The sequence below is a fragment of the Lycium ferocissimum genome, chromosome 2 (assembly GCF_029784015.1).
Source record: "Lycium ferocissimum isolate CSIRO_LF1 chromosome 2, AGI_CSIRO_Lferr_CH_V1, whole genome shotgun sequence".
Lineage (NCBI taxonomy): Eukaryota > Viridiplantae > Streptophyta > Magnoliopsida > Solanales > Solanaceae > Lycium > Lycium ferocissimum.
Window position 1 is genome coordinate 30,581,490 of NC_081343.1, and position 26,620 is coordinate 30,608,109.

A 26,620-nucleotide genomic window follows, 5' to 3' on the forward strand; every position below is an offset into this window, starting at 1 on the left:
TGTGTACAAGATGGGCGTAGAATATTACAACGGAAGGAGTCATCTTTGTAGTAATGCCATATATATGAAGTAATGCGATCGGGTAATCCTGCCAATATTTTGATGTCTAGCCGAATTTATGTAAGCAGTTACCCGCTCCTAAGATTGAGACAATGCTTTAATTCTATCTTCTTTGAGGACACCTTTTTTCATATCTAAATCTGGCCAAAAAGGCACCATCTTTGTACTTCATGACTCATGTTTGTTTATCAACTTTTTACGTTTCTTTTTTTCTTTTGTTCTATTGAAAGTTATAACTTGATCTTTTACTCCCCACATAGTATAATTTTTGGGTTCTTGCATACTTTGTTTTGTAGACATTCGTATATGAAGCAATCCACAATTATCCTAATTTTATTTGAACAATATATACAATTAGAAAAGTTTTATATATGTACCCTAAAGATGTTTCGGTAGGTAATATTTGACTTTGACATGAAATGAGAGTAAATTTTTTAACATGACTGAAAGATAACTTTTTCTTGAATTTTAATTAAAGACAATAGTTTCATAGATAAAAACTATTTTTGCTATCTTAACCAATTAAAGTTAAAAATTATGTCCTTTTCGTTCATATTTGTATATATATATATATATATATATATATATATATATATATATATATATATATATATATATATATATATATATATATATATATATGAATTGATTATTATTTTGAATTTCAGAATTAGGTTTTACATCACCGATGTCACTTTAAATATATTATGAGGTACGATAAAAATTATTATTAGATTTAAATAAAATAATAATTTGTTATAATTAGTTTGCTTTAATATATAATATAAATAATTGGTAACTTATATATATTTGGTAACCTTCAGGAATGCATTTAAATTACATATAGAAAATCAATACAATAAGTGTTGCTTGGTAATCTTAGCCTAGAATCTATGTGTAACTTATGAACGAATTATTAAAAAATTATAATGATTCCTTAATAAACCTCTGAATGTTATTACACATAACACAATATTACTACATAATTTAAGTTGGGGGGAAAAGAATTTTCCTTTGCTATTAGCCTTCTTATCAAAGTTCGAGAATTAAAACTTTCCAGTTAATCTAATAATAGAAATTAAATTTGAAAACTCTGGATACATTGTATCCGCTTTTGTGATTGCACTTTTGAACCTTTGAACATTCAATAATTTATACAATGTGCAGGTTGATGAGTAATCGATTAGAAGAGAGAAAGTAATTTTGTCTAACAGGCAAGTAGGGCTACCTTTTCATCATAGACATTATATTAATTCAATGTTCTTTTTTTCTTGTGTGATAAAAGTGAAATGCTGCAACAAATATTGTTAAGGAGTACAAAATGATTATTTATATTATATTAAAAGAGGCGTGATAGGCAAGGACATAAGTGAAAAACTAATAAATAATCGTATGATAAAGTAACTAAAAATGCAAACACAATAAATATGGAACAAGAAAAATAAAAAGTATTTTAAAAAAAATATAGTATTGTTAACAAATTGTAAGTATTAACTATTATAACATGTCGAGGTGCTAAATATGTTAACATTCTCTCAGGTGAGCTTTATAACATTATTTTACAACAAACTGAATCTTTAAAATGTTCAATAAACCTGTATATTCTACCCTTTTCTTCTTCTTTGTTTTTTGTCCTTGAAAAATTGTCTTCTACTCCTCCATCTTCAACTTCACTTTGAACTTTGATCACTGTTACCTTTCTTCTTCAAAATGGCTTCACAAAACACCTCAATGTATCCCCGAGTAGTAGTTGACCAAAATACCCCTCTCCCCTCCTCTTCGCGTCAAAATCTTTACCCAACCATTAACATGAACGACCTTGTTGAAAATCTCTTCCCTAAAAATGACCAAAATACCCCTGAAGAAAAACATTATTCCCCATCTGCCCCTCCTGAAACCATTGAAGAAACACTCCTCACTATCCCCGGTTCCATTCTCCATTTGATCGACAAAAACTACTCAGTGGAACTCGCTACCGGCGATTTATTCTTACATCGTATCCGACAAGGCAACAACATTGTTGCTGTACTTGTTCGTGTCGGAAATGAAATCCAATGGCCCTTGACTAAAGATCTTGCTTCAGTAAAACTCGATGATTCCCATTATTTTTTCTCATTTCAAGCTCCTAAAGACGACGATGATGAATCGGATAAAGAATCAAACGACTCGTTGAATTATGGTTTAACGATTGCTTCAAAACGACAGGAGAAGTTGTTAAAGGAGTTGGATGGCATTTTGGAAAATTACAGCAATTTCACGGTGCAGAAAGTGGAGGAAAAGGTGGCGGTAGCATTGGGTGGACCGGTGGATTTGAAGTCGGAGAAGAAGGAAGTGTTGGAAGGGCGATGTGCGGCTTATTGGACCACGTTGGCGCCTAATGTGGAGGAGTATAATGCTAAAGCGGCTAAGTATGTTGCTTCCGGTTCGGGGCATTTGATAAAGGGGATTTTGTGGTGTGGAGATGTGACTGCTGATAGATTGAAATGGGGGAATGATGCTTTGAAGAACAGGTTTAAGGCAGGTTCGAAAGCTGAGGTCAGTCCTGAGACGTTGAAGAGGATAAAAAGGTATGGCCTTTTTAGGATTTGGTCGACTTTTTTTTTTTTTTTTTACTTGGCTGGCTTGATGATTAGTTAAATATCTTTGTTTTGCTGTTGTTGGTTGTTGTTTTGATAAGCTATCTTGTGAGTTTTTGAATATTTTGCAAAGTAAGATCAAAGTATAGTGGAGTTGATTTCTCTGACGGTCATTCAACTAATGGTAATTATCTCATAAAGTCACTTTTCAATGTTTTGGTATTTTGAAGATTGTGATGAGTCAATGTTAGTTGAAGGTGTGAAAGTGTTGAATTTGAAAGTTTTAGCCTTTTCTCTTTTGTTTTCCTGTGACAAACTTCCATTGAGTGAGAGGATATTGAAGGGAGAGATGGTAGTTTGATATTAGGTCACTTGGAGTGAATTTCTAATTTTACTCATTACAAGGTAACCAACTATGACTCTTTAGTATTTCACTTGAGTCGAATATAGGACAAGAAATATGAGGATACGATGGTTTCTAAGTTTCTGAAGGTGGAAAGAAAGGGGATGCAATTGTCCACATTTGCCAGAAAAGTATGATGGTAAATGTTCTTGGTGTTTTAGAGATTTTGCTAATCCAAGTAAACTGTTGGACTATGAAAGTTTAGATATGACTTTCTTAACTGTTTTGTCTATAAATATTGAGACTGTTAATTTAGTTGGAATATGTTAGTCCTTAAAGTCCATTTGCCGGACCAAGATAATTTTGATTCATCCGAGTGTAACTAGTTTCTATTACTGATGATGTTCCTTGTAACTGCAAATGTCTATGAATTCTAAAATCTGGTATATGCTAAAACTACAGCATGAGAAGCTGCCATGTTAGATTTTTAATGACAAATAAAATAGAAATAAGCGGCACTAATATTTTGCTATCACCCATCATTTCCACTCCTAGGAAATGGAAAGTATCATTAACCTGGATTCTTTTTTCTTAAGTTACCTCATGTTGATGGATATGTATATCCCGATGCGAAGATCAGAAATACTCATGTGAATAGTTGATGTAATAATTTAGACTTATTTGCCTGGCTGTTTTTTTAGGGTTAAGAGAGTGACAAAAATGACAGAGAAAGTGGCAGTTGGAGTCCTATCTGGAGCTGTGAAGGTTTCAGGATTCTTTACTAGGTCTGTTGCAAATTCCAAAGCAGGGAAAAAGTTCTTTAGCCTCCTGCCGGGGGAAATGGTTCTTGCCACTCTTGATGGATTTAGTAAGTCATGCCTTTTTTTTTTTTTTTCTTCTCTGTTCTGACCAATTTTGATGGCTTCTGGAATCTGTATGGCTCTAAGTTCTGCTTTTTCTTCCCCAGCTGCTTCAGGTCACAAAAAGAAATTCAAGCATAGCTTTATAATCCCTATATCATCATTTATCCTAGTCAAATGGATTAGCTAAGATATCATGTTTAAACAATGTAGGGTTCATAGCATCAAGGACATGTCTGACAGGAGAAGAATAAACCTTAATAGATCTTCATCATTTGTCTTAATGCAAAATGAACCAAGTTTAACTGGAAAACATTTATTCATTATACAGTGTTATCATTCAACAGAATAGCACATTTAGTGCATATACATCAGCAACAAATGAGTGATATTGCACTCTTTTCCTTTTTTGCCTACTTCCTCCTTTCTTCCTGTACTCAATGGCAACCCGTTCTTGAAACTTTTAAACAATAATTTTAACTTGTCTCCTAGAAAGGAAAAAAAAAATAAAAAAGTAAAATAAAAGGATGTAAGCCAAAAAAAAGCCTCTTGTATTCGCTTGTTTTCTTGAGTTAAGAGTGCTGCGGATTTGTAGAGGAAACATTTGTTATTAGGTAAAACAATCAGAACATTAGTCGTATTTCCTTTGGTGGATAAGGTAGATATTTGGAAAATTCCTGTACCCAAGCAGGATACCAAAAAGCAGAGAATACGCAATAAATATGGTTCTCTACAAAAGTCAAACAATTATCTATACAAGCATGAAAAACAAAAGCAGCAAGAATTGACAGGTTCCTCTTTTCTGAAGAATGGGATGCAAACTTCAGATATATTAAACAATCCATTATTCACAGAGTGACCTCTGATCATTCGCCTATAATGTTGCAATGTGGAGGTTGGGAAACTACAAATTCCTACTTTAAGTTTGAAAATTGGTGGCTGGATACAGAAGGGTTCAATGAAAGAGTGAAGGGGTGGTGGGATTCTTTCAACCACAGTGGGAAACCTGATTACATTCTGGTGACAAAGCTAAAAGCTTTAAAGGGGAAATTGAAAGAATGGAGCAAGACAACACAAGGCAATCTGGGAATTCAAAAGCAGAAAGTGTTAAGCCAACTAGCTAAGTTGGAGGAAACACAAGAGCAGAGAGCTTTAGAGGAAGAAGAGATAGCCTCCAGGCTAGCGCTCACCATGGAATTTGAAGATATAGCCAGAAAAGAAGAGACAAAATGGAGGCAAAGATCGAGGGCAACTTGGCTAAAACAGGGGGATACGAACACTAGTTTTTTTCACAGAACAACTAATGCTCATAGAAGAAGCAACACAATTGGCAAGCTGAGGGTTAGAGGAGAAACAATAACTGATCCAACAGAGGTGCAAGAGGAAATTGTTGATTACTATGAGAAATTGTATACTGAGACAGAGGACTGGAGACCACAATTAGACATGAGAGATTGCCCCATGATTGATGATGCTGACAATAACCTCCTGTAGGCACCATTTGAAGCTCAAGAAATTCTGGACAGCATAAAAGCTTGTGCAGGTGACAAAGCACCAGGCCCGGGTAGATTTACCATGACATTTGTCAGTCAGTGCTGGGAAATCATCAGCCCAGACCTAGTTGCAGCTTTTCAGAATTTCCATAAAAGAAGGAATCTTTGAAAGAAGCCTCAATGCCACTTTTGTGGCACTCATTCCAAAGAAGAAGGGAGCAGTGGAGTTAAATGATTTCAGACCAATCAGCCTGATAGGGGGGGGGGGGGGGGGGGGTTTACAAGATCATAGCTAAACTACTAGCTGAAAGACTGAAAAAAGTTATTCACAAGCTAGTGGATAGACAGCAGATGGCCTTTATCAAAGGCAGACAGATCATGGATGCAGTGCTGATTGCAAATGAATGTGTGGTCTAGACAGAGAAGCCAGAAACCAGGAATTCTATGTAAGCTAGATATACAGAAAGCAAATGATCACTTGAATTGGAATATTCTTGTTCAAATGCTGCAGAAGATGGGTTTTGGTGCCAGATGGATCAGATGGATAAAGCAATGCATTAGTACAGTCAGATTCTCTGTCTTGATTAACAGAACCCCAAATGGCTTTTTCCCCTCTCAGAGGGGTTTGAGACAGGGAGACCCCTTATCCCCATTTCTCTTCATCTTAGCAATGGAAGGTTTGAGTAACATGATTCAAACAGCAAAGGTAAAAGGTTGGGTCAGGGGATTTCAGGTGGACAACAGATTAGTAAATAACTTGGAAGTAACTCATTTGCAATATGCAGATGATACATTGGTTTTTTGTGAAGCAGTGGAAGAACAGATACTGGTTCTGAGGGTCATCTTCGTCATATTTGAAGCAGTATCAGGGCTACATATCAACTGGGGGAAAACCTTCCTTTATCCCATCAATGAAGTAACAGATTTGGAAAGTTTGGCAGAAAAGTTGGGAGGTAAAGTAGGAGAACTTCCAACAACATATCTAGGCATGCCTTTGGGAGCAAAAAGCAAGTCTAAGGGAATATGGAATGGGGTGGTGGAGAAGTGTGAGAAGAGATTAACAAACTGGAAAAGTCAATATCTCTCCTTGGGAGGAAGACTGACTTTGGTCAATAGTGTGCTTGATGCTCTACCTTCTTACATGATGTCAGTTTTCCCTGCTCCAGTGAGTGTGATAAAAAGAATTGATGCCTTAAGAAGGAATTTTTTCTGGCAGGGTAATGAAGACAAGAAAAAGTTCCATCTGGTCAATTGGGAGGAAGTAACAATGAACAAGAAAGAAGGAGGTGTGGGGATCAGAGACATGAAAATGCAGAACAGAAGTTTGATGATGAAATGGTTATGGAAATTTGCCACAACTAACAATATGCTATGGAAGGAGGTCATCTCTGCAAAGTATGGTATGGAGAATAGCTGGATGACAAATGTGGTGACAATACCATGTGGTTGTAGTGTATGGAGAACAATCAGAAATCTATGGCCTTTAGTCCTAAACAGATCCAGGTTCAAAGTTGGCAATGGCCTGAAAGTTTCCTTCTGGGATGACAAGTGGATTGGTCATGAACCTCTAAAGCAACTCTATCCAGATCTATACACATTATGCCTTCAACAACAAGCTACAGTTGCTGAATTATGGACAGGACAAGGTTGGAGTTTACACCTCAGAAGACATTTAAATGACTGGAAAACAGTGTTATTAAAAGCAAAAAGTGCAAAAAAGCTCTAAGGTCAGCTGGGGCTTTAAGCGCAAAGTGCAAATAAAGCGTGGGCTTTAATGAAAAAAGGCGCAATGGTGAAAAAATACAAATATATATATATATATAGTCCAAGACTAATGATAATAAGCATGAACAACAAATATATGGACAACAAAATTGTAAAAACATTACGATAAGGTGAAATATCAATTATCTAGTGTCACCTCTTCAAGAGAGGCTCATTATCAAGGAAAAGTATGTCTTAGAGCCTTGTTGATGACACTGAAGCGCAAATAAAGCGAGGCAAAGCGCTCAACATGTTTTGAGCCTCGCTTCAGGGCTTAAGCGCGCCTTTGACAACACTACTGGGAAATGGAAAGAATAGCGGCCTTCTACTCCACAGTTGATCAATTCAATAATTTAAGAGGAGAAAGAGATACTATGGTTTGGAAGATAGACAACAAAGGTTTTGTTCACTGTAAATTCTGCTTACAGAGACCTGAACACTGGAGGTAGGATGGCCATGGAAGATGATATGGAAAACTAAAATACCTTACAAGGTAAATTGTTTTTCCTGTCTATTGGCAAAGGAAGTAGTGTTGACTCATGAGAATTTAAACAAGAGGGGGTTCCAGTTGTGATCTAGATGCTATTTATGTGGGGAACAAGCAGAGACAATCAACCATCTTTTTTACACTGCAAATGGGCAGATCAGTTATGGAAGATATTCATCAGTCTGAGGAAGATCAGGTGGGTGAAAACAGGGAGCATTAAAGGAGTTCTTAGCTGCTGGAACAGAGATGGCAATGCTGCAAGACAGGAAGAGAGATGGAAAATTGTCCCAGCATGTATTTGGTGGACAGTATGGAAAGAAAGAAATCAGAGATGTTTTGAGGGCAAACAAAGTGACCTACAGAAGTTTAAAATGAATTGTTTAGCTCTATACTATTTTTGGTGTAAATAGGAAGTTTTAGGTCAAACTGAAGATATTTTTGATGTTTTAGATTACTTGTAAGGAAGAATATAGATAGGAGATCAAGCTGTAAGGTGTAACATTTTGAAAGGGGGACTACATTCTTTTTGATGTAGTTTACCTGTGGATATATAGTTAACTCTTACCATTATAAAAAAAAAAAAAATGAAAAACAAAAAGAGGTCATAGACGAGACTACCTCAAATATACAAAGTCATTTTCAATCCCTTCAAAAGCTATCCTACTTCCCTCTTTCCACATAAACGCCCCCCCCCCCCCCCCCCCACACACACACACACACAAAACAAACCAGGAAAAAAAAAATAGAAAAGGAAAAGGAGCTAGGGGGCAACATCCACGCTGGGTCTTCCCTTCCTTCTTTTGAAAGCCCAATAAACAGTGCATCCTTTACCGTGCTTAGCATCGTCCAGTAGTCGCATATTTTTAGGAACATAGGTTCCGTCATGACCATGACAACCTTTATAAGTAGCTTTGTTATTTTTGTCCTAGCTGCTTTTCTTGGTAGTGGTTCATTGGCTCAAGAATTTAAAATTGATCCGGTTATATTGACTGAGCTTATGTAATGTGATTTGAATGTTATGCCTATGGAGGCCTTCATTATTAATCTTTCAATACTGATTTCGGTTATCGTCAATGTTCGTTGTGGTTTCTTCATGGAATACTTGAATGTAGAGTTTTTGGAAAATTGGCTTCTCCAAGCTTAGTAAATATGTAATCATCTTATAAGTAGACATATCTAACCACTTGTGTGTCAGTAGGAGTTTGTAATTAGGTGATTGCTAATCGTAATACACCTGTTCAAATTTCTGGGTCCATAGAAGAGAGAAGGGTATTCAAGCTTATGTATTTGATTCTTCCTTTGGCTATTCGGATCCTTATTTTTGGATTAAGAGAATATTCGGATCCTTATTTTTGGATTAAGAGAATAGAAAACCCCCGTCCCCCACCCCCTTTTCTTCTTTTATTTTCTGATAAGCTAAGTGCACAGAACTATGCAAAGGGAAAGCAAGGAGTAGGAGCAAAGAGAATAACAAGAGTTTCTTGTGGCATAATTCGACATCTAATTATAACTCATTTTATTCCAAAGTTCTCCTTTTAGATTACAGAAGTATGAATAAAGCAGGTTCAATTTCCTACTTTTGCTGCTTAGCTATAGGTGATACGAGAGTCAATCTTTATTTCAATGCCTTGCCCCTCCCATCTCTCCTTTTATTCTCTTTCTAAAGTTCATCAGAATAAACTATTTATCCCTCCCATTCCCCTCTTATTTCCCTCCTTTCCTTTCTCAGCTAATCGTTCAATTCAAACATGAAAACATCAATTTTCCTAGATCAGACAAAGCATCACCGCTGCATGCTACAGGATTTTAGCAAAAATTGCCACCGTGCACAATGGTGTAGTATGCAATGTTTGAATGGACGAGACTGCAGTATAATACATTGCTGTAAGATGGAGGAGGGGGTGTGGGGGGGGGGGGGGGTTTCATTTCTTTATATATGTCTCTGGATTGTGGTTGTTTTTTATTTTTTGTCCTCCGTGGCTAGAATGAGTTGATCACCAGTTTACTGCAGAAGCAGTAGCCAGTTTACAATATAATAACAGGCTTGGTCGAAGCACTTTCCTGCGTAAAAATAGGATCGAAATACCTTTGAGTAACTGTTTATGTTTGGGTGAATCTGCTTCCTCCCCCAACCCCACTATCACAGTGGAGGCCAAGTGGCATAGGGTGACATGGTTCCGTTAACTTTATGCATCTTGCTGGGGTTTCAGTTAGAGTACAATATGTATACTGAGGACTCCTAAGATGATATTTGGTGGTTTCAACTTCATAAGTATATTTGCTGGTTCTCACAGCAATTCCATTTGTCTTTGGCTCGAGTAGCTGTGATTTATTTGTTTTTCCGTTTTTGGTTACAGATTAATGACTTAATCTGGAAGAAGCCTAATGCATATATTCTTGTTAATAGGCAGAATATGTGATGCTGTTGAAGTAGCTGGAAAGAATGTGATGTCTACATCAAACACTGTGACGACTGAATTTGTTTCTCACAGGTGAAGCTTAATTGTAGCAGAGTTTTTCATACCTGAAAAATTGCCAAAGTAAAATAGATCATCCAAATGGGTAGAATAAGAGATGCACTCAAAGAAAATCCTTTCCTCTCCTCACCTTGTTCCATCTTTAGCATTGCTGACATCTATGATTAAGTATATGATCAGTTATCTTGTGTACATATGCTTTTTTCTGATATTTACTAGGAAAGAAAACTAGAAATGCATACGGTAATTGACTTTCATATTTTCGTTGCAATAAATTTTCATTTATTTTGTCATGTTTTCTTACTCTTCATGATAGTCTGGGTATGTGAAAAGGACTCAACTAAGTGCTAATACACTGTCAGTGGGGGTAATACACTAAGATGAAGACGTGCAGCTCTAATGGTTCAGATTTGAATTAAAGGTGAATTTGTTTTGTAGGTATGGAGAAGAAGCAGCTAAGGCAACCACTGAAGGGCTTGATGCAGCAGGGCATGCTTTTGGGACTGCCTGGGCTGTGTTTAAGATCAGACAGGCACTGAACCCCAAAAGTGCCTTGAAGCCCACTGCCCTAGCTAAATCTGCTGCAAAAGCTGCTGCTGCGGCTGCTAAAGCTGATAAGAAGGCTAAGAGTTCCAAGTAGTCACTGATGTTGAACTAGCATTGCAGGTGCTGTCAATTAGAACCCACTCTTAGATATTTATAATTCATTTATATTATATATTATGATAAGAAATATGGTTCTTTGTTGTAGATATACTGTTTTTTCCACCCACACTCTCCATCTCTACTTTCTGGTTTTTATGTATTATTTGTAGAATGGGTAATTGACAGTGGAATACACTCTTTGCATCTTGTTCGAGCAGTAGCTTTCATCATTAGGCTAAAGCACAATGTTACTGGGTTGCAGTCATCCATAATGGTGTTCTGCTGAGGGGGTCCTCAAGCTCTTTTTCCCCTTCTGCACAGTTTTGTTATTGCAGTTGTTAGTAGTTCAGATTTATTATGATGATATTATTGTCAAAGATGATGCACTCATGGAAAGGAAGCTACACATTAAGTGAGTGAGGGACAATTACTGTTACGGGGTAGACTGCTAATATTATTAAAGAAAACTAAGCAAGAGATGGATTTACAAGGGCACCCAAGGGTGTGGCCTATTGATCAATGAAATTGGTGCAAACCTTGGAGACCAGGGTTCAAATTCCAGTAGAAACAATAAAGCCGGTACTTTTGCTGGTGGGAGGTAGCAGTTACCTAATAGAATAGTCATGCAAACTGGCCTGGACACTACTTGTTATCCCAGAAAAAAAATGAGGTTCTGTGTGCATCATGGCCCTCATCCCTTAGGAGTTCTACGGTTGAGTTGTCTATATTGAGTATTGGCTACAAATGATTAAAGTAAGTGCTACCAGCAACAGTTGGAGCTAGTTACTGGTAAATCTTTGTAGAATCTAGATGTCCTTTTAGGCTTCTGCATATCAGCTACGTATCTCCAATTCCAGATTTTTTGGTGTTGCTGTGTTTTGATTTCAGCGTGTTCTTAATTAACTTCACGCGGTGTCTTTGCTTGACATGTGAATATGAAGTTAATTTTGGAATTACATGCCAAAATGCAATTTGTTAAGTTTTAACAGATGAAATAGACACCATTTGGATCTGACTGTGTTATCTTTGCTTTTTCTCTTAGGAAGCAATGCGCTTTTTCCTTTATACTTGTGAAGCAGTATGTTGTGAGAAAAGCTCAATTTGGCTGGGGCTCTGATCTGCAAACTGATGTCATTGTAAAAAGATTTGGTAAGTTGAGAGAGGTGGAGACAAGCAGCTCTTAGCAATGGCCATTAGGCATCACCAGAAAACGCTCGAGATAACAGGCATCGGCTCTGACCTCTTCATATTATTTGTGTGTATGTGTGTGTATACAAGTGAGAGCACCAACCTACCTGCTGTAAACTCTCTGGAATTTAAGTTCACATTCGTTTTTTCAATCTTATAATTATGTGATACCAGTAGTTAAGATTAAGATTAGGTTATTTGTTACGTTGAATCAAATTAATCACTGAACTTAGTTTCAGCAACAATTCACCTCACTCATAGTTTCGTTTAACAAGGTTCCCATTGTAGTTTATGTCAGACCCGAAGTCATCAAATTTGTAAACTCTAATTTTCTTTGGGTTATTGTTATAAATCTGCAGTCATGCCAGACCAGTTTGAACTAGTGGTATATACTTTTTAAGACGCATAAAAAGCTGTAGCAGTTTTTGGGAGGGGTGGTTTCGGTAGGTAGGCCTAGAGACGATACTTGAGTTAGAATGATAAGTATTTGACGTTGAAAGAAGTCTTCTAGTCAGCTGGCAAGGTCCAAAGATAGCAAGGAATCAGAAACAAATATGGAGAACCATTCCATTATGCATATTTTGGACCTTCTGGAAAGAAAGGAAGGATGCTTGTTTTGAGAACAAAAAGATTCGCATTTCTAGATTAAAGGATACTTGTGTTCAAAATCTGTTTTTTTGGTGTAAGAGGTCTTTAGTGGAGAGTATGGATCAGTACATCGACTTTCTAGATTTGCTAGGAAAAATGTAACTGGATGTTTAATTCTGTAGACATTGTATGCTTCTGATGTTTCTTTTGTACTAGCTTGGTACTTCTGTTAATAAAACTTTACCTTATTAAAAAAAAAAAAAATGATATTTGACGTTGAAAGGAATTGTAGAAGTGAAAATGTGTTTAGACATGAATTTCACTTGGAAAAAAATAGTTGAAAATTTGTGAGTGAAACCTGTATTTTCACTCGAAATACACGAGAAAAAAAATTCGAAATAGTTCATTATTTTTGGGCTTAGACTAAAAATCATACTTGTTTCTTTCACATGATATTGTCCTTCATATTTGCAATATTGGACCACTTTTGATCCTCCCTCAAACTTCTGTGTCTTTTAATGTTGAGACAAGGGAGACAATATAAAATTTTCTTTCCCATTCCAAAGGTAAAATCCTCGCAACAGCAGTTGTTTATGATAAATTGGTATTGAATTCAGAGATGGGAAACAAATCATAAATTTCTTCTCCAAATGAAAAACAATTAACCTGGCAACAATTTGCATTTCTAATTTTTATTTTTCATCCCCTCCAATCCCCAGCAGGATACCTTCCACTATATAGAAATTTTAATCACATAAAGACCAAATATGAATAATAGAAGAGTTGTTGATTGGCTTTTCTTTATTAAATTAAACTAGCAGCAATAACAATATGAAGTGGTCGGCTCAAGCTTGGCTTAATATGTCACCTTTATTCATTCTTCATGAATTGATATTTGAAACTTTCCCTTAATGTTTTACTCAACTAACTGAAAAGATGATGAAGAAATCAAAGTTGTGAAGAAAATTGGACCGGGAACACTGAAGTAACCGTACTTGCAGCTAAATTCTCCTACAGATAGCTAGCATTGGACAGTGGACACTGGACAGCATTGCTTGTTAAATTTTGAAGAAACCAAAATGACAGCTTCATAAGAATTTTGCATAGACCAACTTGATCTTAGGGGCACTTACTTCAGCTTTCTGGACAGCTATAAGGACACAATTCAAAAATGTCTCAGAGTTCATTTACTCCTGAAAAAAGGCATAATCAAAGAAACATGACGGGAAAATAATAAAAAGAAATGTTGGCCCATGCAGGTCTCGAACCTGCGACCTTCGCGTTATTAGCACGACGCTCTAACCAACTGAGCTAATGGGCCTTGATGTTGATTGTCAGCTATGTTCTGTAATATGGTCAGTCCAAAGAGTGCAATTTCTTTTAAGTTCAAAACCTTTTTAAGAAATATTTTCGTAAGAACTTAATTCTAAACCCGATTCAGACGCCACGAAACAAAGGACTGCCTGTAAATGCAATGACAGAAAATTAGAACACAAAGAAAATTGTACAATTCAGTTGTATCAATCATCACTAACTCTTAACTCCCCAAAGTTGTATGACCAATATAAAAATCTTCTCAGAAAAGAGGGCATTGATCCTCATCTTGCAGAACATAAGGAACCGGCAAGGAATTATTGAATTCCAGCATAGTGGCAGCATAGGTATCAATTTCTTCATTGTAAGAAGCAATATCATAATTGACATTCCTCGTAATGCGACACAGAACAAGTCCTCATGTTGAATTTGACTGTGTTGTCTTAACACCTGTAGTATTTTATCGCTAAGACAATATTCTTTTATACTCCACAGATGAATTCTACTACGATGATCATCATCAAAACAAAAGCTTTTCTTGAATCCAATCATTGACCCTTTCTTATCGTAAACTGGTTTACTCTTGGCGAGTCCTTTCTATGAGCCGCCGCCAACAATTGCCCTGTTGAAGTTTTCACCATCCCCTTTTTTTGTTTAAGAGTAAAGAAATAGTTTACATTAGTAGCCCTCTGACCCACTTTCGCCGGAAAATTGTATATGTAAGGTCAAATTTAAATTTTATGCGTATATATCCTATAATGAATCACCTTGAGGGCCTTGACACAACCGAAAAGCTTAGCTCAGTGGTCAGGGTTCAAATTCTCCCCACGGTTGCTGGTTCACTTCTCGCTCCACAGCGACCTTGGAGAATTTGAACTCTTTGACTGAGCTAAGCTTTTCGGCTGTGTCAAGACGATTCATTGTTGGATATATATACATAAAATTCAAATTTTGCCTTACATAAAGTGTAATTTTCCGGCGAAGTCCTCCTAGCTAGATCCTCCCCTAGTAGACTTCTATTCAGATGGAGAAGTGGAACTAGAGCATGAAATTTGCAGCTTTTGATGAATTGCTTGTAAAAAATTTTTTACACCAAGCATAGCTCGTTTGTTTATGGTTGTGTTCTCATTTGCTGTTTTTTAATATGGGAAAATTTCGAAGGGTTGCATTGCTACATTCAAAACAAAAAAAAAAAAAAAGTTGGATTTTGGAGTCAACAAGCTCTGTTCTTCCCAACCAAATAAGCAATTATCACAATTTTATCCTTGCAGTAGCATTATAAGACTGAATTGATCCACGAAAAAAGTACAAGTTGTGAAAAGCTTTTCAGCAGAATTAGAGAACTAAAAAGATGAACGGAATCCTCGAGACATTAGCTCGTAGATGACCCAATTTCTCCTGAAGATAATTCAGAATGAAGCCATCCACAAATGATCAAAAGAACTCCTCTCATCTCTTTAACCCTTTATGTATGCCGAACAACACAAACAAGGGAGTAGAACGGCATTAAGAAAACAAAGGTCATGGCAAAAAGCAGCATCTACAAATTAAATGAGAAATTGGAGGAAAATATTGCAAAGAATGACAGCACGATGGAGAGAACTAGAAATGCAGAAAAGTTATGCGAATGAATGATTTTGTTTAATTAAAATTATTTCACGAAGAGAATGTCTATGTTATGTGTGTCGATTGGCATAATGTAAAGTTATCTGTTCTTAAACAGTAAATTCCTTAAGCTTCCTCTGGAAAAAGAAAGGCCATCCAACGAAAGTGTTAATTATCAACTGGACTATTCATTCAGCTGCCATTAGGAGGCATTTTATGAAGGTATATGAGAATCATGCATGAAAATTTTATTTTCTCAAATTCTGCTTAACAACAACAACAACATATCCAGTGTAATCCCACAAGTGGGATCTGGGAGGATGATGTGTATGCAGACCTTACACATCTGCTTAAGTATCATATAAATATAAGTTTCTAGAATTTGTTGTGAAAAGACACACAAGATACTAAGAGTTGTTTTTCCTACCAGCTTTAGTACTTGGATATAAGAACTTGGAGACATTCACATCCTGTGGTTTCTTCAATTTCTCTTTTAAGATTCATAGCTGAAACCCCAAGAGAGTCCCTGCAGCCAATCAATTCAATAAGCTGGAGTGTTGGAACATCGACAAAGCTAGGAGGGATCTCCCCGAGGCGGTTACAATGTCTTATAACTAACTTCTCAAGCACGGGAAAGGATGCCTCTGAAACTTTCCATTCTTTGATATACATAAACTCTAATGTCAAGTATTTGAGTGCATGGAACTCGACATAGCTGACGTCCCAACACACTTGCCCCGACAAATCTATTATATCTAATTTGAGACTCTCAAGATTCCGCAGTCTTGCAATAATGTGAAATAACTCTTCAAGTAGAAAATCGCTGTGAAGATACAAATACCTGAGATTTGAAGGGAAGACAAAGTAGCTGGTCCATTCAACTGAAACCAAGTATCTTTCATCGTCTGAGAGATATAGTTCAAGAGATTGAAGGCGAGTATGAACTTCTGGTATGGGAAACAAAGAATGACTAGGTACCCCTGCAATATTGCGGCTGAGTTCTTCAAGATTCGGAAACCTCCACCAGAACCTTGGATTCATATCGTCCATGCATATACGGCAAGTGGGAAACGTCTTCAATTTCTCTAGCTTAGCTTCTGATGATTTTTCAAGAATTTCTCGATCATTGTCTTCCTATATAAAGGAAAATTGGCTTCTTATATTCACATGCCTTATCTTCATCATTTTCCAGATAGCAGGCGATGTCCTTAACTTCTTTGTTGAAGAAACCTCTAGAGTTTGCAGTTGGTCTAGGTGTGATACCCACTTGAATTCAAATTCTTCGACAAAAATTGCAAGGTACCTCAAGCGAATTAGTGAGTGTACTGCCCCTGCCCAAGATCTTGGCAATTTCACATCCAACAAATTCAACGCCCGGACAAGTCTTAATTCGACAAGTAAAGGTAAAAGAACTGATCCTTTCCATGTGTTGAATTTTGGATGAGCGATGAACTCCAAAAACCTAGGACATTGACCATAACACTTTTTTCCCTTGGAGTCGAATGATGGAATCTTATCCATCAGATATTCAGAATGATCTAATTGATTAACATGATCATCATGAATATAAGTGCAGAAACGCAATTCCTTGGGATATAAATGTTTGTATGGATTATATGGTACTGTGAGCTGCATAAATTTTTCTTCTCTAAGCTTTCTGCAGCAAAACTCACGCACTACATCATGAATTGTGCATTATTCTACGTCACCATTAATTTTCCTCTCAGAAACCATTACTAGGCTTCTATTAAGTAGATCATTAAAGCAAATTCTAGATGCTTCCTCCACATTCTCTTTGTCAATGTTCAGCACAAACTCTTCAGCCATCCACAACTTCAGCAAATCAGACACCGAAATTTTGCAATCTTCTGGAAACAACCCCATGTAAAGAAGGCAAGGCTTTGAGTGGTGTTCTAAATGTTCATAACTTGATTGTATTACCTTCATACTCTGCTCTCCTAAAAATTGAGAACTTAAATCTTTTGCAACCTTGAACCACAAGGACGCCTCCCTTTCCATTTTCGCAATAATTCCAGCAGTCAAGACAATGACAAGAGGCAATCCCTTACAGTGTTGGGCAACTTGTAACCCAGCTTCCAATAGATCCGGGGGACAACTTTCTCCTCGAAACACTTTCTTCTGCAATAATTCCTAACTCACTTCCAATGTTAGAAATCTAAGAGAATATGGATCACCGCGGTGTTGAAGATGCTTAGCCACTTCTTCAATTACCATTACTCTACTTCCATCTTCACCCCTAGGGAAACATAATCCCAAATTATCCCACGCGTCGATTTCCCATATATCATCTAATACAATGAGATATCTCTTGCCCATTAGACTCTTGCGCAGCTTGTCAGCTATATCATCATCTTCATCGATCTCGCTACGTGTTGCTTGTTTAAAAATCTCACTCAACAACATCCTCCTATTATATGCTTGTGAAACAGCACACCATATTTTGACATCAAAGTGATTAACGATAGAATGATTGTTGTACACCTTTCTTGCCAAAGTTGTTTTACCCAGTCCTGGCATTCCAAAGATGGAGATAACATCTAGCCCCTTTGTTCCTCCAGTCAATTGTTGAATTATACTTTCTGCATCTTTCTCAAATCCCACAACTTCCTCATCTATTGATGGAAAATATTTGGTTGAAGTCCCTGCAGGAGCTTCAGTTCTTTTTCCACATGTCTCGACTTCCTTCATGTCAATTAGCTATTTACTCGGTATCTTTAACGATTGTAGAAGCTATAATTTTCTCACTATCTTAGAGTTAGTAGCTCTGTCACCTTCCGACTAGCTCTGTCACTTTCCATAAGTAAAATGAAAACAACATTAACAATCTTCATAATTTAGCGAAACAACCATTATAGGTCACAGGTTCAATCCGTGAGAGCAACCACTAATGGTTGCATTAGGATAAGCTGACTACATCACACCCCTGGGGTGCGGCCTTCCCAGACCATGTTAAGGCACGATGCTTAGTGCACCGGGCGGCTGCTCCTTTTATAATATAGCAAAACAATCCAAACCAAGAAAAAAAAAAGTAATGCCACGTATAAAGTCTTTATGTCTAAAGGCCAATAATATTCTAAAGGCCAATAATATTAAGAATGTTAAGTGTTTCGTTTTGAAAAATATGAGGTATATCGGTAATTAAGTATAAAAAAATTAATTGAACGACAAACTAAATTACAAATAGAAAGTTCTATGATTTAATTTTATGCTTACTTATCAAACACTGGAGATAAGAAAATTTAAAAGAAACACCTTTATTTTCCTAAAAACATTTTCCAAGAAATTATTTTTTTTCCTTCCTACCAAACACACCCATTTTGGGCTTCTCGATTATATACTTTTCTTTGTCCAACTTTACAATGTTTAAGGCCTCTTTAGCCAAACTATAGAAAGAAAAGGAACTCATAATCGCAAGATAAAGAAATAAAAGATGTGAATATATTATTCTACAGAGATCGAAATGGCAAACTAACTTAAAGAAGTGGAAACCTAAAAAGGAAATCTCACCTTCTGTTGTTGAGAGTGGAACAGAGAGATTAATAAATTGCTCCAAGCTTGCTTTTTTATTTTATTTTATAGAATCAAGCTTGCTTCATTATGATGGTTTTGGGCTTAGAGAACTCAAAAATGAGAGAGAATATTATAGGAGATGGTGGACTTCAATCTTGAAGAAGAAAATAGTGATATAAATTTGAGGGAATTTCAACAAGTAAACAAATATATTCATGTTAAATAATCTTACACGTTAAGAACTAAGAAGGTATTTGGCCTAAGTTTAAATCTAACTACAATTTAGAACTCCCAAGCACACAACTTAAAATAGTACTATACTCCACATTTTTTCTGAAACAATTAAACATTAGGAGTACTCTTCTGTTCACATTAATGACTCATTCCACGTTCCTTTGTTCAAAGGAATCAAAGCTGAACCATGCATCCGGCATCCCCCTAATTTTTTAAATTTTAAAACCATCTATCCAGACTTTCATCTCTTGTGGTGATTATAAGCTATCCATGCTTTCACCTCCTGTGGTAATTTATTAACTTGGAATTACTAGCCAGTGAGAAATGGTGTTCCACTTGCAATTTTTATTTTTATTTTTATTTTTATTTTTTTTATGGGCTGCCAAGTGCCATTGGTCATAGTTTAGAGTTAGAATACATTAATTAATGATGTTGGTAATGCTTGCATAGTAGGATTACTGTAAAACTTAGAGTTAGAGTCAACTTAATATAATTTATTCTAGATCCAAAATTAAGAAAAGGAATAGAGAATTTGAGTGTACAGACACCCACATCACATGCATGATTCGCGATCATCACAAAGTTGACTTAGTACATTTTCTTTTCTTCTTTTCTTTTTCCTATTGTCAATAAAGGAAAAAAAAAAACCAAGCCCTCTTATGTTTGGTGGGTCTTGACAGCCTATTCTATAAGATGGGCAGTAATAATCCCTATAGTATACATATTCATCATATGTCATATGTCGAAACAGTCAACGATAACTTTTTAACGACATTTTCTCTCTCAACCAACAGTGACGAGTGTAACCCACGCGCGTCCAAATGCAGCCTCACGGCGGCCCTCACACGGTGCGTCCGGTAGGGGAACAGGCCCCTAACATTGGGACGACAACATCTTCGGAAGAATCCATACAAAAACCATCCTACGCAAACACAGTTTCAACACCTGCTCCTAATCCACCACCGGACAATCGATTTGGATGTCCATTGGTGTTAACTAGGAGAACACACCATAACGGAGTTCATGCTATCATATTCAAATCCAAAGATTACTATGGAGTCATGGCTAAAGAGTGAAAACACACCATAATTGGAAAATTCTTAAAAGGGCGAGCTCAGATTGATATAATTCGATCGAGTTTTCTGGAGAAGATCAATTTGAAGGAAAATACTGTAATTGGGGCTAACGACCACAACTCTGTGTTCATAGACTTCAAAAATGAGGAGAATTGCAAAAGAACCTACTTTAGAAGATCAATTGAAATCAATGGGGGTACAAATGTGGCACCCAGATTTCAAGCCTGAAGAAGACTCACCAATGGCTCCTATTTGGGTACTTCTGCCTAAACTTCCTTTTCACTGTCACACATGGCACTATGTAAAACAAATTCTATCTCCAATAGGAATCCCTCTTATTATGGATAATGCTACAACCAATAGGACTCGACCAAGTATGGCTAAGGTCCGAGTAGAAGTTGATTTGACTAAGCCTCGCATAGATAAAATATGGGTAGGTTTAGAGGATGAATCCCATCCTCTCAAAGGTTTTTATCAAAAAGTTGAATATGAAAGTGTTCCTAAGTTTTGTACTCATTGCAAAAAACTAGGACATTCTTTAGTTCAATGCAGATTTGCAAAGAAGAAAAATGATGATAATAAGAATGAAATGATCCAGGAAGGTGTTGATCAAGCTGTGACTAGTGAGAATAATGACAGTGAGGAGAAAGAAAAAGTGGAAAAGAAAAATGACACTAAACAGGTTGAGGAAAAAGCTGTAGAAATACATGCTAATAAGACCAAAGGAGAAAAACAAAGGGAGAAGAGAAAGCAAAGAAGGAGAAGAAATGCTCTTAAAAAAAGTTGTTAGAAACAAAGGCCAATAAGGAATTAAAAACAAGGAAAAGAAGCAGTTGAAAAATGGAGAAAAGGAGAAACAGAATCAGGTCAATAATGATAATATTGATCATGATACCAATCAACTCCTTAATAAAGACACTGTCTCTGCTGATGAAGTTGAAAATCAGGAAAGAGATGTCAATCAGGAAAGGAACTCTCTAGGGGAGGATGACAACATATCAGAGGAACATCAAGAAATACCTAGAGAACATCAGATTCACAAAACTGTGGTAGTGATCACCACCAATGACAAGGAGGAGAGCAGTAACAAAGATTTAAGTATGCCCCATCAATCCCCCACTCAAGACTCATAATGTGTTTGAGAGTATAGCTGATGACACTGGGCAGTTTGAAGAAGAGGAAGAACAGGGGCAAAGCAATGAGAACACCATATCTGAGGATCTTGTTCCAGGAGAAAGCCAAATGAAAATGATGCAGAAGAAACAAATGAACTCTGGTACGTAAAACCTCATGAGAAATCAGAAACAGGTTCTAGTAACAACAATAAAGTTGATATGGACAATATGCAATCCAAAGGAGACGCGAAAAGTGATCATGATCAAGCTGATAAATTATCTGATGAAGAAACTACAGATAGTCTGATCAATGCATTCTCACCAGAACCTAACATAGCTTCTCAAGTGAAGAACCAGATCAAGGAAGCTGTGGAGAAAGAGAATTTATCCCCTAGAGGAACTGAAATGCCCAAAAGAAAAAGCAACAAAAAAATTAGTACCTCAACCCCTGCCATGGTTACCAGAGGCAAGGTAGAGGATCAAAAAAGTAATTTTGAAATGTTCTTTATGATTAATACAATCATATGGAACATAAGAGGGATAGGCTCCAAAGGAGCTTTAGACAGACTAAAAAAACTCACACATATTCACAATGTCACTTTTGTGGCAATACAAGAACCTTTTGTTCACAATGCTATTATCAACAAGAACAAAGTCCAAAATTACAGAAGAAAGTTGGGATTTGCAAATGCTGTCACCAACAAGAATAGAAAATTTTGATGTTTTTGGGCTTTGAATTCTCTTGCAAGATGATTAGTGATCACAACCAACAAATCACAATGGAGGTCCATCACATCAGTAATACTGATGCCTTCTTTGTGACTATTGTTTATGCCAAAACTTCTGCTAGGAAGAGGAAAAGGTTATGGGATAATCTGACAACTTTGAATAATTACATTAACAATCCTTGGACTATTATGGAGAATTTCAATAGCATCATGGAAACAGAAAAGAAACAAGGGGGAAGACAGCATAGACTAAGCAGAAGTCTAGATTTTGTAGGATATATGGAGGATTGTAGCATAATGGATTCTGGGTACTCTAGAGATAAATTTACCTGGACTAATGCTAGAAGATTGAGAGGGAGGATCCTTATGAGGCTGGGTAGAGTCATGTGTAATGATCTATGGTCTTAGAGCTTCTCTATTATCAATGTTAGGCATCCTCCAAGGACATGATCTGATCATAGGGTCCTCCTTATGAAGTGTGGTAACATGGAACCTCCAAAGGCTAAATATTTCAAGTTTTTGAACTTTTGGATCGACCAGGAGGACTTCTTGGATACCGTGAGGAATTCTTGGCAAATAGAAGTGAGGGAAACCCCATGTGGATCATGCAACAGAAACTGAAGAGACTTAGCAATTGCCTTAGCCAGTGGTCTAAAAACATTGGCAATGTCTTTGATAAGGTGAAGGAGCTTAAAGGTCAAGTGGAAAGGGCAGAAATTTTATATACATCTCAGAACACTGATCAAAATAGAAGTCTTCTCCATGTTAAATATGTTGAGGAAATTCTTTGGATGAGCAAGGAGACTGCTATGCTTAGACAAAAAGCCAGAATTAAATGGCAAGAAAAAGGAGATAGTAACACTAAATATTTTCATAGTGTTATTAGACATAAAAGGAAGAAAGCTCATATATATAGGATTAAAAATGAGTTTGATGAATGGATCCATAGGGATGACAGAATTGCTGATACTGCAATCAGACATTTTAATAGATTGTTCTCGCAGCCTGATCAGCTCACTGATTTCAAGATCTTGGATAATATTGAGAAACATGTGACTATTGAGGATAATGAGAATCTTGTGGCTATTCCTAGTATGGAGGAAACCTATCAAGCTATTATTTTCCTGGATCTTGACAGTGTCTCTGGGCCTGATGGTTTTAATGAAAGATTTTATCAAGCAACTTGGGATATTATCAAAGATGATGTTCATAACATAGTAAGTGATTTCTTCAGAGGGGGAAAACTTACCAAGTTTTTTACCCATACCTGCCTGATCTTATTACCTAAGGTGGAATCCCCTAGTAATTTCTCTCAGATGAGACCTATTAGTTTGAGTAACTTCTCAAACAAGGTAATTTCTAAGATTATTTCCAACAGACTGACTAACTTGTTGCCTAAACTGATTTCTCAGAATCATACTGGTATCATTAAAGGCAGACTGATTACTAAAAATGTGTTACTCACTCAAGAATTAGTAAAGGACATCAAGAAGAACAATAAATATGGGAACATAGTTATGAAGCTGGACATGGCTAAAGCCTATGACAAAGTTTCTTGGCTCTTTCTCAAAGCTGCTATCAGAAAAATGGGATTCTATGAAATTTTTGTTGATGCCATTCATAGACTCATTTCTGAGGTTTGGTACTCAGTCATGATCAATGGTGTGAGACATGGTTTCTTTCATTCTACCAGAGGTCTTAAGCAAGGTGACCCTCTGTCACTTAGACTTTTTGTTTTGGCTGCTGAGACTTTGTCCAAGGCACTAAATCAACTACACAACAAAGAAAGGTATATTGGATACACTATGCAACAAAAGGGGCCTTGATCAATCATCTATGTTATGCAGATGACATAGTCATTTTCTCATCTGGAAATAAGAGAACCATCAAAATGATCACTAGAATTTTGAAAGAGTATGAGAAGGAATCTGGGCAAGAGATAAATATAAACAAAAGTGTTTTCTTGGTAACGACTCATTCACACGAGAATAGAAGAAGGATGATTACCGGGATTCACTTGGGTACAAACATCAGTTTTTTTCCCATGAAGTATTTGGGATGTCTATTTTTCTGGAAGGAAGAGATTATCTTATTTTCTTTGACATTTCTAAAGTGTCATGACAAGGCTCAAGGATGGCAAGGCAACATGTTGGCGTGGAGGAAGAGCGATCATTATTAAACATGTACTCCGATCCCAAATCCTTCGTACTCTTTTGGAATGTCCCCAAGGGGATAATAAAACAACTTGAAAAGTATTTTGCGGATTTTTTACGAGGACGGTAATGACAAAGAGGTATCATTGGAGTTCTTGGACAAATATGTGTTACCCTGATACGAGGGAGAGTCTGAGTTTCAAAAGCATAGAGGACATCTGTAAAGTTTTTGCCTCTAAAAGATGGTGGAGACTAAGAGTAGAAAATAACCTATGGTCTCAGTTTATGATGGCAAAACACTGTCAAAGAGGTCATGTTGTTGCAAGAAATGTCCAAGGATATCAATCTTTCATTTGGAAAGAACTTTTAAGAATAATAAGGCGACCTTGAACCTCGCGTCTTATGGAGGATTAATGAAGCAAAAATCTCATTTTGGTGGGACAATTGGATAGGTCTTGGTCCTTTAGCTATCTATCACCATTCGATAGTAATCACGGTACTCACAATGGTAGCAGTTGCCTAGAAGGAGACAATTGGGACATGGAGTATATTTCAAAGCTGGTTCCACCAGATATTTGCTATGTCATTTAGAAGGTCGATATTGGACAGAGAAACAAAATGGACCAAGCCATCTGGATTGATAATCCATCAGGAAAGTTCACCTGTGCAAGTGCCTTACAAGCCTTGAGGAAAAGATTGCCTGAATCCGCTATATGAAAGTGCATATGGAATAAAGGAAATTCTTTTAAAATGGCGTTTATAAGCTGGAGAATCATCAAGAATAAGCTTCCTACGTATGATAGGATTAAGAATTTCTCTACTAGTTTTGATCCTATGTGCATTTGTTGTAATCATCCTAAGGAGGAGACTATGCTTCATGTCTTTATTGAAGGGGATTTAGCTATGAAGGTCTGGGGATTCTTCGGTCAGTCTTTGGGCATCAATATGCAGAATCAAACTATTCAAGCAAGGTTTTTAACATGGTGGAAATTTTACACAAAAAACTCTATGATAAAAATGGCGTACCAGTGCATTCCTGTCCTTATCTGTTAGGAGTTGTGGAAAGCTTGGAGCTCTGTTAAATATGGAAATAAGAAATATTCAGAGCCGAGATTTTCTATGAAGTGGTTCGGCATGTGAAGTGTATCATGATTAAAAAGGCTACAAGATTGACTTAAGAGACAATTGGAGCGAGGATATGTAGTAGCGTGGAAGCTCGGCAAAATTTGTGTTAACTAGCCTTCACATTGTTTGGAGCAAACCTCCAGATAATGTCATCAAGATGAACACTGATGGAAGCAGCATGGTACATAGCAACAAAGCAGGAATTGCCAGAAATTCTAGAGAAGACATCATTATGGCATCTGCTAAAGCAGTAAAATTTTGATCCAATAATAGTCTTTGAAATTAATTTTACCAAGACTTTGGTATCATTGGTTTGATCATAATGATATCAACAATGGTATTATGGAAGTCGACTCAATTCTGGTGGTAAAGTGGCTTGATGGTACATATGGCATCCCTTGGGAATTCTTGAAGGAAGTAGAAGCTATGAAAAGGATCATTGACAAAAGAAACATCAAAGTGCAATATTGTTTCAGGGAAGCAAACACAACAACATACCCTTTAGCTAAATTTGGTAGTAATGCACAGTTTAGTTTGATAGCTAACTTGTATAATTCAATGCAGGAAATTCCAAGGTAGGCTAGAGGAGCAGTAAGGATGGATAAGGCTCAACTAGCAAACTTGAATCGAAATGCACAAGAAGAAGATGAATTCTGAAGAGTAAGGCCTCGTTTGTTTTGCACACTTGTGGAGAAGTACGAATACGAATGGTTCAGACCTTAAGTCATTAAGTGCATTTATTTGCGCATTAAGATCTAAGCACTTATTGGGTCTGAATAGGTCTTAATCATTAAGATCTTGAATAAAGTCTTAATATCATTAAGATGTATTTTTGTATAGAACTTTTTTATCCTTGTTTGAAACTGACCCGCTCTATCAGCCCGCCCATCTCTCTCAACCTCACCCCCACCCGTCCACCCTCCTCCGGCCCCGCTCCAACCCACCTCTTCCTCAGCGACTTGATCCCGCCGCCACCCCACCCATCCCGCCACTGACCACCTGCGCCGCGCACCCCTCCTCATACCTCGCGCGACACACCCCATCCCCTACCAGCTCACGCACCTCCACTACCTTGACACCACCCGCCTTTGCGTACAAAATATCTCATACATTACTAGTGAATGTAAATGTTTTATTTTTTTAATCAAATAATATTTTATTAAATTTGTATTTATTTTCTACTATTTAGTAACTTTTTAATTTGAATTGTATGTTTATTATGTTTAAATAAATCTTATACACTTGGGTATTGAAAAAC

The 26,620-nt window shown here is 36.8% G+C and overlaps 3 protein-coding genes, 1 non-coding gene and 1 pseudogene across 6 annotated transcripts; 2 read left to right on the plus strand and 3 right to left on the minus strand.

The window, feature by feature from the left end:
- Nucleotides 1-1,670: 1,670 nt before the first annotated feature.
- LOC132034721 (protein EARLY-RESPONSIVE TO DEHYDRATION 7, chloroplastic-like) lies at nucleotides 1,671-12,260 on the plus strand. 3 transcript variants are annotated; one of them, XM_059425088.1, is made up of 5 exons: nucleotides 1,674-2,627; nucleotides 3,681-3,847; nucleotides 9,991-10,075; nucleotides 10,499-10,726; nucleotides 11,748-12,260. In XM_059425088.1, the coding sequence occupies exons 1-4, from the start codon at nucleotides 1,771-1,773 to the stop codon at nucleotides 10,698-10,700; spliced, it is 1,311 nt and encodes a 436-aa protein (XP_059281071.1). In that variant the 5' UTR covers nucleotides 1,674-1,770; the 3' UTR covers nucleotides 10,701-10,726; nucleotides 11,748-12,260. The 3 variants fall into 3 exon arrangements, with proteins under 3 accessions (XP_059281080.1, XP_059281071.1, XP_059281075.1); XM_059425092.1 differs by having other exon boundaries at nucleotides 11,752-12,260; XM_059425097.1 differs by lacking the exons at nucleotides 10,499-10,726; nucleotides 11,748-12,260 and having other exon boundaries at nucleotides 1,671-2,627; nucleotides 9,941-10,078.
- Nucleotides 12,261-13,728: 1,468 nt separating this feature from the next.
- On the minus strand, nucleotides 13,729-13,802 carry TRNAI-AAU (transfer RNA isoleucine (anticodon AAU)). The gene has a single exon. It is a non-coding gene; the product is annotated as a tRNA-Ile (tRNA).
- A 181-nt stretch (nucleotides 13,803-13,983) lies between these two features.
- On the minus strand, nucleotides 13,984-17,092 carry LOC132047501 (putative late blight resistance protein homolog R1B-23; annotated as a pseudogene).
- LOC132034738 (putative late blight resistance protein homolog R1A-3) lies at nucleotides 17,081-19,468 on the minus strand. The gene is made up of 2 exons (XM_059425103.1): nucleotides 18,929-19,468; nucleotides 17,081-18,211 (listed from the first exon to the last, which is right to left on the minus strand). The coding sequence occupies exon 2, from the start codon at nucleotides 18,107-18,109 to the stop codon at nucleotides 17,552-17,554; it is 558 nt and encodes a 185-aa protein (XP_059281086.1). The 5' UTR covers nucleotides 18,110-18,211; nucleotides 18,929-19,468; the 3' UTR covers nucleotides 17,081-17,551.
- A 915-nt stretch (nucleotides 19,469-20,383) lies between these two features.
- Nucleotides 20,384-21,525, plus strand: LOC132047502 (uncharacterized). The gene is made up of 3 exons (XM_059438537.1): nucleotides 20,384-20,938; nucleotides 21,063-21,339; nucleotides 21,392-21,525. Exons 1-3 carry the CDS (start codon nucleotides 20,384-20,386, stop codon nucleotides 21,523-21,525), a joined length of 966 nt encoding a protein of 321 aa, XP_059294520.1.
- The last annotated feature ends 5,095 nt before the right edge of the window (nucleotides 21,526-26,620 follow it).